The sequence below is a fragment of the Sebastes fasciatus genome, chromosome 16, assembly GCF_043250625.1.
Source record: "Sebastes fasciatus isolate fSebFas1 chromosome 16, fSebFas1.pri, whole genome shotgun sequence".
Classification (NCBI taxonomy): Eukaryota; Metazoa; Chordata; class Actinopteri; order Perciformes; family Sebastidae; genus Sebastes; species Sebastes fasciatus.
The window spans coordinates 10,268,125-10,282,670 of NC_133810.1; the positions used below are offsets into that span (position 1 = coordinate 10,268,125).

General features: G+C 38.1%; 2 protein-coding genes across 2 annotated transcripts; both read right to left on the minus strand.

Moving 5' to 3' along the window:
- Positions 1-763: 763 nt before the first annotated feature.
- On the minus strand, positions 764-2,428 carry LOC141752353 (tripartite motif-containing protein 16-like). Its single transcript, XM_074610208.1, has one exon. The coding sequence runs from the start codon at positions 2,426-2,428 to the stop codon at positions 764-766; it is 1,665 nt and encodes a 554-aa protein (XP_074466309.1).
- Positions 2,429-8,603: 6,175 nt separating this feature from the next.
- Positions 8,604-11,340, minus strand: LOC141752781 (tripartite motif-containing protein 16-like). Its single transcript, XM_074610944.1, has one exon. The coding sequence runs from the start codon at positions 11,251-11,253 to the stop codon at positions 9,589-9,591; it is 1,665 nt and encodes a 554-aa protein (XP_074467045.1). The 5' UTR covers positions 11,254-11,340; the 3' UTR covers positions 8,604-9,588.
- Between the last annotated feature and the right edge of the window lie 3,206 nt (positions 11,341-14,546).

Here is a 14,546-nt window from a genome sequence, read left to right on the forward strand (position 1 = left end):
ACAGTATGCAGAAAGTAAACATTACATTATACAAATTATGAAGATATGAAGATTTAGTACAACTACAAATATTTTTAAAAGAAATTATATTACATTAATTTGACAGATGCTCAAAAATACAAACCCAAATACATTTATACATTTTTACATACATGACTGTTTTATTAATTTTGTAGTTTTTACATAATTAAGCCCATTCATATAATAACCAAATTCAATTTTAAGTACGACAAAAACAGATTTTTAGTCAGATATTTTGCATATGCAAAGTCAACAATTTATTTATTTAGGCTATTTATTTGTAGGATTTTGAACATTAACTTTTTATATATTTTTTTAACCATGTAAAGACACTTGAATTCACCCTTAAAAAGATCATTAGCTATTTTTCAGAAGGATAGTTTAAAAATTAGACCAGTTTTTCCTCTACTTTTTGGGTACATTTACAAAAAAAGGTGATGTGATTTTACAATATCAGTACAGACAGCAGTATGTAGAGTACTAAAAAGTAAACATGACTCTTTTTTTTAAATCTATATTACATTCATTTTGCACAGTATACAGTATAAGGGAAATGTTTAGCAAAAATAACATAAGAATCAAATTTCAACAAACAATCTCTATGTAGCAAATAAAAAAAGTTTTCATCATTTCATTGAATTAAAATAGAAGAGGAAAGTCCCACCCACTATGTTTGATCTCTGCAGTGCAGACACATCTCAACATTTACTGTACAGAGATGAATCACTCATTAAACTCTTGTCTACTTGAGCTCACACAGCTTAGCAGTGTCTCCAACATCATATCGAAACCAAAATCCAGCATAGAGAGGCTGAGTGAACGTGGTCTGGTCTCTGTGGAGGAGAGTCATGGTTTCAGAGACGCTGTAGTAAGACAGAGTACCTGCCCTGTGATCCAGGTAAACTCCTATTCTGGAGGACTGAGGGCCTGAGACGGAAGTACAAATATTGTTGTGTCTGAATATATAACTACTACTGTTACAGTCTAATGACCAAGATTTGTCATTATATCCAAATCCACATTCATTATTGGTGCCTGTTCTTCTAATATCCTTGTATGCAACTGCTATACAAACGATCCCGCTCCATTTCACCTCCCAGTAACAGCGTCCAGTCAGACCCTCTCTACTCAGGACCTGGTACCTTTCTCTAAATCTGTCTTGGTGATCCAAATATAACTGTTCTCCTTTCATTAATGTTGCTTTTCTGTCCCTGTCACTCAATGACAAACGTTTGTATGCTGTATTTGGATCCAGTGTGATTTGAGAAGAATATTTCATAAACTCAGCTCTGGTTCTGGGCTCTGCTTGTAAAACATCCACTTCAGTCACTGCCAGAGAGATCTTTCCCCACTCCTCACTCAGAACAGCCTGCAGTTTATCTCTGACCTCTGACACCGCCGCTGTCACATCCTCAAAGGAGCGCAGAGGACAGATATCAATGCTGGGAACGTCTTTAGATTCGCTCAGACGTGACAGCGAGGGGTAGTTGTTTAGGAAATGGAGGTGATCCTCTGTGTGTGAGAGCGTCTCCAGCTCAGTGTCTTTCCTCCGCAGCTCAGTGATCTCCTGCTGCAGCTTCTCCTCAAGCTCTTTAGCTCGACTCACTTGAGTTGTCTGATGGGATCTGATCTGCTGCTTCACTTCGGAGCTTCTTTTCTCAATGAGACGGATCAGCTCAGTGAAGATCTTCCCACTGTCTCTCACAGCTTCATCAGCAGAAAGATTGATAGCCTTCACCCTCTGCTGAAGCACCTTCACGTCTTTCTCTCTGTCATGGACTCTCTGTTGGATTTCCTGCCGACTCACCCCGAGCTCCTTCTGCTTCTCAGCCCTCTCTGCTGCAGCGGAGACTGTGTCATGACCTTTATGATCATCCATGGAGCAGAGATAGCAGATGCACTTCTGATCAGTGCGGCAGAAAATCTTCATCACCTCGTCATGCTGAGAGCAGATGTTCTCCTGGAGCTTTAAAGTGGCCTCAACCAGCTTGTGTTTCTTTAATGGAGCTACATTGTAGTGAGGCTGGAGGTGCTGCTCACAGTAAGAGGCCATACACACCAGACAGGACTTGAGGGCTTTCACCGTCATCCCAGAGCAGAAATCACAGGCCACGTCTCCAGGTCCAGCAGAGGAATGATCAGGTGAAGCAGCTTGAGGTCCTGCTTTCTTCAGTTCCTCCACAACCTCTGCTAACATGGTATTTTTCACCAGGACAGGCCTAGGTGTGAAGCTCTGCCTGCACTGAGGGCAGCTGTGTGTCTTCGTCTCATGCTCCTCACCCCAGCAGTCTTTAATACAGCTCATGCAGTAGCTGTGCCCACAGAGAATAGTCACCGGATCCTTTAGAAGATCCAGACAGATTGAACAGCTCAGTTTGTCTCGATCCAGAATCACTTGCTGCGCCATTTCTCCTCTAGACGACAGTGAATGTCTGTACGTTTCACTCTCTGTTACCAGATAAATGCTGAGCTCATTTCCTCAATGTTAGTCCACTGATCTGCAGTGTATGAGCGTTGCAGCTCTTACATTTGATCACATGGTGTTTGCACCCATCTGTAAACGGGCAGATCTGTGAAAGGGGAGGGAACGACAAGTCTGAGATGAATAGACTTTGAGCGGTAGGAGCCTTGACTTGCCAGTAAATAAAGTCTGGGTGGGGGGTTTGTGAAAGTTGTGCTTCATTTCAGGAAGAGGAGCGGTTTGAGAGTTGCTGTGTGTCTTTAGCCCTCAGTTATAGTCTGTCTTTCAGATACAGAACTACAGAATTAAATGGAAGAATTGCAATATAATATATTACTACCACTACTACTATGATGAGTACAAATAGGTAAACATTAAATTATACCACTTATGTTCATGGAGATACTAAAATGACCTATTTTTTTAAACTTTGTGTTACATTCATTTGGCAGATGCACAAAAATCCAAATACATTTATGTATTTTTACATACATGACTCTTTTATTCATTTTATAGTTTATAATATAATTAAGCCCATTTATATAAAAACCAAATCCAATTGTAAGTGAACTGTACTCATATAGCACCTTGCATACACATAGAGAGATATTCTCCCACTATGCACCTTGGACATCTACAAAAAGATCTAAAATGAGATCATATCCATTGATGAATTTAAGGGCATTGTATTGAATGTGGTGATATGTGGTTACCAGCGTGTTAAACAGCTGTTCTTCAGTTTTATTGTGATTTTTTGTATATAATGTTTAATATGTTGTATTTTAATATGTTGTAATTTTATATGGCCAGCCAGGTCTTTCTTGTTAAAGAAATTTTTGATCTCAGTGGGAGTTCCTGGTAAAATAAAGGTTAAATAAAGTAATTAAAGAGAGAGAGGGGGTTAAAATGAAATGTACCAGAAGTGGCATTTGCTGGCATCCACACTTGACACCAACAGAGACACACCAACACTAGCAACCCCTGAAAGAAAAAACTCTCTAACTCTACCTGCCTGGTAGGCCTAGCCTGTAAAAATAGTATGGAAAGAAATGAAAAATGAAATTAAATGATTTGTTATATCTGGATTTATCTTCTCCCTCATTCTGTATAAAGACAAGACAATCATATTTTATGTTATTTTTTTCTGTCCAGTTTTATTACAGAGCAATAAGCAGCACATAGGCGTGAATTTCTGCATTTCCTCGTAAATTAAAAGACACACCGGTTTAACAATAGATGCACTTTTTGCAACTGTGAAGGGAAAACTATTGAACATGTGTTTGTAGATTGTTTTCATGCTACTTCTTTTTGGTTTGATTTACAGAATAATTTCTCATAAACATTTTGAAAAAAATATCATTCTAATAAAGATTGAGATATTACTCACTTTTAACAATCTTTTTCGGAAGATTAAATTTACAATGAATTAGATTAATATCTTAGCAAAACATTATATCCATACAATGATATGGCTTAAAAGAATATCCCTCTTTTATACTTTTAAAGATACTGATTTTAAAACATATTTGACTATGATTGAAAATTCTAAATTGCCAAAAACTATTAGATTGTTTAGACATTTATTCCAATTTGTTGTTGTTTTTATTTATCTTTTCCTTTCCTTACATTTCATTTGTTTTATAATGTATTTTATTTTATATTATTTTTCTATACTGTAAAATATATTTGCTGAATTTTTTGTAATGAAACATGAACATGTTTATGTAACTATTATATTGAACTTTCAAAAAATAAAATTTTTAAATTGGCAAAAACTATTAGATTGTTTAGACATTTATTCCAATTTGTTGTTGTTGTTTTTATTTATCTGTCTTACTTCATGGCCCGGAAGCAGAATCCCGAGGTGTAACATTTATTTTCCTCCGCCGGAGCTCTAAAAATTCTTTCCTATGAGCCTAAAAACAGCAGCTCACATCGTATCAACCATCAACATGTCGTGATGACCGTTCATAGGTACACATAGCTAAATAAATAACAAACAATATGACAGGGATTTTTATTAAACTTACTTTATTATTCGCGTTATATCATTCAGATTGTTTGAGGTTTTCTGCTGTGACCGCACAAAGTAAGAGACTGAGAGTTAATGCTAAACACTGCTGACTGTTATATCATGATATCATGCTGCTGACTGTTATATCATGATATCATGCTGTTAACTGTTATATCATGATATCATGCTGCTGACTGTTATATCATGACATCATCCACAAGCTCACATGGAAGTCACCTGATGGTAGGACTATCAACCAAATAGACCACATTATCATTAATGGTAAGTGGTGTAGGTCACTACAAGATGTTAGAGCATACCGGGGTGCAGATGCCTATAGCAACCACTACCTTATCGCTGCCACCATCAAGCTGAAATTGAAAAAGTCGGTCCCACAAGGTCAGCGACAGAAGAAAGTGGACATTGCAAAACTCCAGTATCCTAAGAACAACAAGGAGTTTGTGTTGGAACTCAGAAACCGCTTCAGCACACTAGATGCTGCTTCTGTTTTGGAAGAAGAATCCACCACCACCATAAACAGTAAATGGCATGCCATTAAGGCCATATATTCAGAAACGGCACAAAAAGTACTGGGCTTCAAGCAGAAAGGGGCCAAAGAATGGATATCAGCTAACACCTGGCAAACAATTGAAGAGAGGAAACAGCTGAAGGCAAAGATACTGAACACCAAGTCCCAAAGACTCCTCGAAAAAGTCAAGTCATCCTATAAAAATAAGGACAGAGAGGTAAAGAGGAGTGCAAGGAGAGACAAGAGAGTCTTTGTTGAAAACCTGGCAAATGTAGCCGAGAAGGCAGCAGCCTATGGAAATCTGGGCACAGTGTACAAGATCACAAAGAGACTCTGTGGAAAATTTACAAGCCAAACTACCCATGTTAGGGACAAGAATGGCAACATCTGTACATCAGAGCGCGAGCAAGCAGCAAGATGGGTCCAACACTTCCAGGAAGTGCTCAACCTCCCTGAGCCAGAACAACTAGCTAACATCACAACAACAGACAATATCCTGGACATTAACATCAGCCCCCCTGACTTTGCAGAGGTTAAAACTGCCATCCTAACCCTAAAGGGTGGCAAGGCATGTGGCATAGACGCTATCCATGCTGAAATGCTGAAGGCAGACATTCCCACATCAACACGAGTTCTGACGGACCTCTTCCAAAACATCTGGAATAGTGACACCATCCCTGAAGATTGGTCCAAAGGTCTCATCGTCAAAATTCCCAAGAAAGGCGATACCAAAAACTGCGACAACTGGCGAGGAATCACCCTTCTATCAATTCCCAGCAAGGTGTTCTGTAGAATCCTTCTTAACAGGATGGAGCCAGCCATTGACACCAGGCTTAGACAGGAGCAAGCGGGTTTCAGGAAGGGAAGAGGATGTGCGGACCAGATCTTCGCTCTGCGAAACATTCTTGAGCAGTGCTTGGAATGGAACACACCCCTTTATATCAACTTTGTAGACTTCAGGAAGGCCTTCGACAGTGTTCACCGAAACACTCTCTGGAAGATACTACACTCCTATGGAATTCCACCAAAAATCATCCAAATCATAAAAACATTCTATGAACATTTTGAGTGCAGTGTCATCATGGGCAATACCATCTCTGAAAGGTTTTCCGTACAGTCCGGAGTGAGACAGGGGTGCATCATCTCTCCCATCCTCTTCCTTGTTACCATAGACTGGATCACAACAAACACCACAGCAGACAAACCCAGAGGCATCCAGTGGACCCTGTTCTCTCAGCTGGAAGATCTTGACTTTGCAGACGATATCGCTCTCCTTACAACCAACCACTCGAACATGCAGGCCAAAACTGACAGGCTCAACAACTTTGCCAGACAGGTTGGACTAAACATCAACATCTCCAAAACTCAAGTGATGTGTGTAAACTCCACCCCTGCAGCACCCATTCTTGTAAATGGGGCACCACTTGAGTTTGTGGTAGAGTTCACATACCTGGGCAGCCTCATCAGTAAAGATAGTGCAGTGCAGAAAGACATTACAACAAGGCTGGGAAAGGCTCAGGGTGCCTTCTCCCAACTCCGTTCCATCTGGAGGTCCAAGCAATACAGCCTTAAAACTAAGATGCTTTTGTACAACAGCAATGTCAAGTCTGTTCTGCTATATGGCTCAGAGAGTTGGCGAGTGATCAAAAGTGATATGAGGAGAGTGGAAGTTTTTCACAATGGATGCCTCCGACGAATATGCCAGATCTTTTGGCCAAACAAAATCTCCAACCACCAACTGTACAAAAAAAACGGTAGCAGTAGCATCATCAAGGAAATTACACACAGACGTCTGAGATGGCTAGGCCATGTGCTGAGAATAGAGCAGGACCGGATCCCGAGAGTCGCCTTAAGATGGACACCACCAGGCAAAAGAAAACCCGGGAGGCCCAAATCCACCTGGCGCAGAACTGTGACACAGGAGCTGGACAAGATGAACCTGTCATGGGGAGAGGCCCAACATGCTGCCAAGGACCGAATACAATGGAGAGAGCTCATTGAAGCCTTATGTCCCATAGGGGATGAAGAGGAATGATGATGCTGCTAGCTGTTATATCATGATATCATGCTGCTGACTGTTATATCATGATATCATGCTGCTAGCTGTTATATCATGATATCATGCTGCTAGCTGTTATATCATGATATCATGCTGCTGACTGTTATATCATGATACCATGCTGCTAACTGTTATGTCATGATATCATGCTGCTGACTGTTATATCATGATATCATGCTGCTGACTGTTATATCGTGATATCATGCTGCTAGTTGTTATATCATGATATCATGCTGCTGACTGTTATATCATGATATCATGCTGTTAACTGTTATATCATGATATCATGCTGCTGACTGTTATATCGTGATATCATGCTGCTAGCTGTTATATCATGATATCATGCTGCTGACTGTTATATCATGATATCATGCTGCTCACTGTTATATCATGATATCATGCTGCTGACTGTTATATCATGATATCATGCTGCTGACTGTTATATCATGATATCATGCTGCTGACTGTTATATCATGATATCATGCTGCTGACTGTTATATCATGATATCATGCTGCTGACTGCATTACAATAAGTTAGTTTAGGAGTGTTTATTGGACAGGACCTAGCTAGAGCTAATTCAACATTACTTAGATCATAACAACACATCTTAAACAACACAAACTGAACACAATAACCTTCATGAAGACAGGATTTATTACAGGGCTTTTGTGTTAGACTGCATTAGTTTTAGCTAGATGTACCTTTTATTAACTGGTAACTGAATGTACATGACTGGTTGACCTCTTCTAGCCTGATATTCAGACTATTACCTTTTAATTTTACTTCATTTGAATCACTCAACACATTTGAGATATGAGTTGTGATTTAGAGGTCTAGACCTTTTCAGTGCATCTTCCTTTAGACTCACTCAGTTATTTTCAACTGGGAGGTAACCGTCAGCTTTTGGCAAAGAAAAGTAGAGTTGTTATTAGAAATAAGAGATAATCTTCAATTGATAGTTTCTGTTATATTTCCTTTTTTTTCATTATTGTTTTTTGAGTGATTTTCTTCTCTCACCATCATCAGCATTAAATCAACACATGGTCTGTTGTCGGTAGATGATGATTTAAAAAAGATATTACCTCACATTTTGAGTGTTTTTGAGACAACGTGCAGCCCAGTTATTCCTAAAGTGTGATTGGCGAAGCCTGTAAAGCTTTCTATAATTCCCATTTTATTCCTGCATGATTGTTGTGGAATGTTCAAAAGTTGTGTAATAAATCTGAAAGTAAAACATTCTGCTGAAATATTGTCTTGAACATGATTTTCATTTACAAATAAAAAGACCCAAACATTTTACAAATTTAAAATCATTCCAAAATTGTGTTGTTTCTGGTGAAATCCACCAGAAAGTGGAAGTTATTTTACTGCCTTCATTAACCACCATGTGTGTTTGTCTGTTACCAAAATATCTTGAAAATTGATTGATTAGAAATGAAGTAGGAAAAGGACACTTTTTTTTTTTTGATACTCGGACAGTGAAATGAAGAATATAGAATATAGATTAGTCAACAATTTATTTATTTATTTGTAGGATTTACAACATTGATTTTCATTAATGTATCCAAATAATTGTTATCATGAAAGTACATTTGAATTCTTTCTTTAAAAAAATGATTACTAAACTATTTTTCAAAAGGTTACATTTAAAATGATCCCAGTTTTCTGGTACTCGTACTTTTCTGGGTACATTAAAATAAAAGTTGCTATTTTAACAGCAGCACAGTATGCAGAAAGTAAACATTACATTATATAAATTATGAAGATATGAAGATTTAGTACAACTAAAAATATTTTTAAAAGAAATTATATTACATTCATTTGACAGATGCTCAAAAATACAAACCCAAATACATTTATACATTTTTACATACATGACTGTGTTATTAATTTTGTAGTTTTTACATAATTAAGCCCATTCATATAATAACCAAATTCAATTTTACGTAGAACAAAAACAGATTTTTAGTCAGACATTTTGCATATTCCAAGTCAAGAATTTATTTATTTAGGCTATTTATTTTTAGGATTTTTAACATTAACTTTTTATATATTTTTTTTAACCATGTAAAGACACTTGAATTCACTCTTAAAAAGATGATTAGCTATTTTTCAGAAGGATACGTTCAACATTAGACCAGTTTTTCCTGTACTTTTTGGGTACATTTACAAAAAAAAGGTCATGTGATTTTGCAATATCAGTACAGACAGCAGTATTTAGAGTACTAACAAGTAAACATGACTCCCTTTTTAAATCTATATTACATTCATTTTGCATATGCAATATTTTCCATGCACAGTATATAAGGGAAATATTTAGTAAATATAACATCAGAATCAAATTTCGACAAATAATCTCTATGTACCAAATAACAAAAGGTTTTCATCATTTCATTGAATTAAAATAGAATAAAAAAGTCCCACCCACTATGTTTGATCTCTGCAGTGCAGACACACCTCAACATTTACTGTACAGAGATGAATCACTCATTAAACTCTTGTCTACTTGAGCTCACACAGCTCAGCAGTGTCTCCACCACTATTTGGAAGCCAAAATCCAGCATAGAGAGGCTGAGTGAACGTGGTCTGGACTCTGTGGAGGAGAGTCATGGTTCCAGAGACGCTGTAGTAAGACAGAGTACCTGCCCTGTGATCCAGGTAAACTCCTATTCTGGAGGACTGAGGGCCTGAGACGGAAGTAGAAATATCGTTGTGTCTGAATGTATAACTACTACTGTCACATTCTAATGACCAAGATTTGTCATTAAATCCAAATCCACATTTTTCTTTGGTGCCCTTTCTGCTAATATCCTTGTATGCAACTGCTATATAAACTCTCCCGCTCCATTTCACCTCCCAGTAACAGCGTCCAGTCAGACCCTCTCTACTCAGGACCTGCCACCTTTCATCAAATCTGTCTTGGTGATCCAAATATAACTGATTTCCTTCCATTAATGTTGCTTTTCTGTCCCTGTCACTCAATGACAAATTGTTGTGTGCTGTATTTGGATCCAGTGTGATTTGACAAGAATATTTCATAAACTCAGCTCTGGTTCTGGGCTCTGCTTGTAAAACATCCACTTCAGTCACTGCCAGAGAGATCTTTCCCCACTCCTCACTCAGAACAGCCTGCAGTTTATCTCTGGCCTCTGACACCGCCGCTGTCACATCCTCAAAGGAGTACAGAGGACAGATATCAATGCTGGGAACGTCTTTAGATTCGCTCAGACGTGACAGCGAGGGGTAGTTGTTTAGGAAATGGAGGTGATCCTCTGTGTGTGAGAGCGTCTCCAGCTCAGTGTCTTTCCTCCGCAGCTCAGTGATCTCCTGCTGCAGCTTCTCCTCAAGCTCTTTAGCTCGACTCACTTGAGTTGTCTGCTGGGATCTGATCTGCTGCTTCACTTCGGAGCTTCTTTTCTTAATGAGACGGATCAGCTCAGTGAAGATCTTCTCACTGTCTCTCACAGCTTCATCAGCAGAAAGATTGACAGCCTCCACCCTCTGCTGAAGCACCTTCACGTCTTTCTCTCTGTCCTGGACTCTCTGTTGGATTTCTTGCCGACTCGCCCCGAGCTCCGTCTGCTTCTCAGCCCTCTCTGCTGCAGCGGAGACTGTGTCATGACCTTTATGATCATCCATGGAGCAGAGATAGCAGATGCACTTCTGATCGGTGCGGCAGAAAATCTTCATCACCTCGTCATGCTGAGAGCAGATGTTCTCCTGGAGCTTTAAAGTGGCCTCAACCAGCTTGTGTTTCTTTAATGGAGCTCCATTGTAGTGAGGCTGGAGGTGCTGCTCACAGTAAGAGGCCATACACACCAGACAGGACTTGAGGGCTTTCACCTTCATCCCAGAGCAGTAATCACAGGCCACGTCTCCAGGTCCAGTAGAGGAATGATCAGGTGAAGCAGCTTGAAGTCCTGCTTTCTTCAGTTCCTCCACTAACTCTGCTAATATGGTATTTTTCACCAGGACAGGCCTCGGTGTGAAGCTCTGCCTGCACTGAGGGCAGCTGTGTGTCTTCGTCTCATGCTCCTCACCCCAGTAGTCTTTAATACAGCTCATGCAGTAGCTGTGCCCACAGGGAATAGCCACCGGATCCTTTAGAAGATCCAGACAGATTGAACAGCTCAGTTTGTCTCGATCCAGAATCACTTGCTGCGCCATTTCTCCTCTAGACGACAGTGAATGTCTATAAGTTTCACTCTCTGTTTCCAGATAAATGCTGTGCTCATTTCCTCAATGTTTGTCCACTGATCTGCAGTGTATGAGCGTTCCAGCTCTTACATTTGATCACATGGTGTTTGCACCCATCTGTAAACGGGCAGATCTGTGAAAGGGGAGGGAACGACAAGTCTGAGATGAATAGACTTTGAGCCGTAGGAGCCTCGCCTTGTCAGTAAATAAAGTCTAGGTGGGGTTTGTAAAAGGTGTGCTTCATTCCAGGAAGAGGAGCGGTTTGAGCGTTGCTGTGTGTCTTTAGTCCTGTTATAGTCTGTCTTTTAGATACAGAACTACAGAATTAAATGGAAGACTTGCAATGTAATATATTACTACTACTACTACTATGATGAATACTAATAAGTTAACATTAAATTATACAAATTATGTTCATGGAGATACTAAAATTACCTATTTTGTTTTAAACTTTGTTTTATATTCATTTGACAGATGCACAAAAATCCAAATCCATTTATGTATTTTTACCTACATGACTCTTTTATTCATTTTGTAGTTTTTTATACAATTAAGCCCATTTATATAATAACGAAATCCAATTGTAAGTGAACTGTACTCATATAGCACCTTGCATACACATAGAGCGATATTCTCCCACTATGCACCTTGGACATCTACAAAAAGATCTAAAATGAGATCATATCCATTGACGAATTTAAGGGCATCATATTGAATGTGGTGATATGTGGTTACCAGCATGTTAAACAGCTGTTCTTCAGTTTTATGGTGAATTTTTGTATATAATGTTGAATATGTTGTATTTTAATGTGTTGTAATTTTATATGGCCGGCCAGGTCTCTCTTGTTTTTTTATCTCAATGGGAGTTCTTAGTAGAATAAAGGTAAAATAACATAAATAAAGAGAGAGGGGGGGTTAAAACGAAATGTACCAGAAGTGGCATTTGCTGGCATCCACACTTGACACCAACAGAGACACACCAACACTAGCAACCCCTGAAAGAAAAAACTCTCTAACTCTACCTGCCTGGTAGGCCTAGCCTGTAAAAAATAGTATGGAAAAGAAATGAAAAATGAAATGAAATGATTTGTTATATCTGGATTTCCCTTCTCCCTCATTCTGTATAAAGACAAGACAATCATATTGTAAGTTATTTTTTTCTGTCCAGTTTTATTTCAGAGCAATATGCAGCACATAGGCGTGAATTTCTGCATTTCCTCTTAAATTAAAAGAAACACCGGTTTAACAATAGATGCACTTTTTGCAATTGTGAAGGGGAAACTGTTGAACATGTGATTGTAGATTGTTTTCATGCTACTTCTTTTTGGTTTGATTTACAGAATAACTTCTCTGTCATGTTATCACCTGGGCAGTTGAGTAGTTTCCCTGTGTTTCCTCTGTTTCCCTGTCCTTTTGTCTCCTGTGTGTTTTACCCTGTCAGTCTGGTCTGTCTGTCTGGAAGGAGGTGTGGCCATCTCCTCCTCCCTCTCCTGGGCGGTGGTTGCTGGAGCAGCTGACACTAATCATCAATCAAGACACACTCTGCAGTATATCAACCCTGGTCTTCCTGCGATTCATCGCCAGATCGTTATCGTCGCCACAGTGTGTGGTATACTTACCTGCCAGCTGCCTCCACTTCCTGCGATACCTACCTGCTCACTCTCCAACATCATTGCTTTTCCTCGGATCACAGTGGACTGGAAACACCATCGGGAGGAACACTGGAACCCCATTCCCCATGCTCCTCGCTTCCTTGAAGACTTCCAGTCTTTAATCCCAGCCACGTTGGACTCTGAGAAACCTTGCCCTGTCCACCATTTAAATGTATTATTTATTAATAAATTCTCATTGTTACAACTTTAAACCTTGACTAGTGTGTGCTGCTTTTGGGTCCACGTTTTGTTTCACCAGAACATAACATTCTCAAAACATTTGGAAAAAAATATCATTCTAACAAAGATTGAGGTATTATTCACTTTTAACAATCCCAGTGTTTCGGAAGAAGAAATTTACAAAATGAATTTGATTAATATCTTAGCAAAATATTATATCCATAAAATGATATGGCTTAAAAGAATATCCTCCTTTTATAAACATTACATTATACAAAATATGAAGATATGAAGATTTAGTACAACTAAGATTATTTTAAAAATAAATTATATTACATTCATTTGGCAGATGCTCAAAAATCCAAACCAAAATACATTTACACATTTTTACATACATGATTTTTTATTAATTTTGTAGTTTTTTTTACATAATCAAGCCCATTTATATAATAACCAAATTCAATTTTAAGTAGAAAAAAAACAGATTTTTCATCAGACATTTTGCATATGCAATATTTTCCATGCACAGTATATAGTGAAAATGTTTAGTAACCTAAATATAACATCAAACTTCAACAAACAAGATTGTTTAATCCCTATATATATAAAAAAGAAAGTATTTATTTTTCATTTAACACATTCTGCTGAAATATTGTCTTGACATGTTTTCTGTTGCAAAAAAAGGCCAACATTTTGGGGCTTATTTGTCTTCATTAATCTCCCCGTGCGTTTGTCTGTTACCAAAATATCTTGAAAAAAACTGATTAGTTGGACAGAAATTAAGTTGGAAAACAACAGATTTTTGTGAAAGGAAGAATATAGAGTGTGACAAGTCAACAATTTATTTATTTAGGCCATTTATTTGTTGGATTTTGAACATTAACTTTTAATTTAAAAAAATTAACCATGTAAAGACACTTGAATTCACTCTCAAAAAGATGATTAACAATTTTTCAGAAAAAATTACATTTACAAAAAAAGGTGATGTGATTTTGCAATATCAGTACAGACAGCAACTATTGTTTTTTGAGTGATTTTCTTCTCTCACCATCATCAGCATTAAATCAACACATGGTCTGTTGTCGGTAGATGATGATTTAAAAAAGATATTACCTCACATTTTGAGTGTTTTTGAGACGACGTGAAGCCCAGTTATTCCTAAAGTGTGATTGGCGAAGCCTGTAAAGCTTTCTATAATTCCCATTTTATTCCTGCATGATTGTTGTGGAATGTTCAAAAGTTGTGTAATAAATCTGAAAGTAAAACATTCTGCTGAAATATTGTCTTGAACATGATTTTCATTTACAAAAAAAAAGACCCCAACATTTTACAAATTTATAATCATTCAAAAATTGTCTTGTTTATGGTGAAATCCACCAGAAAGTGGAAGTTATTTTATTGCCTTCATTAATCTCCCTGTGTGTTACCAAA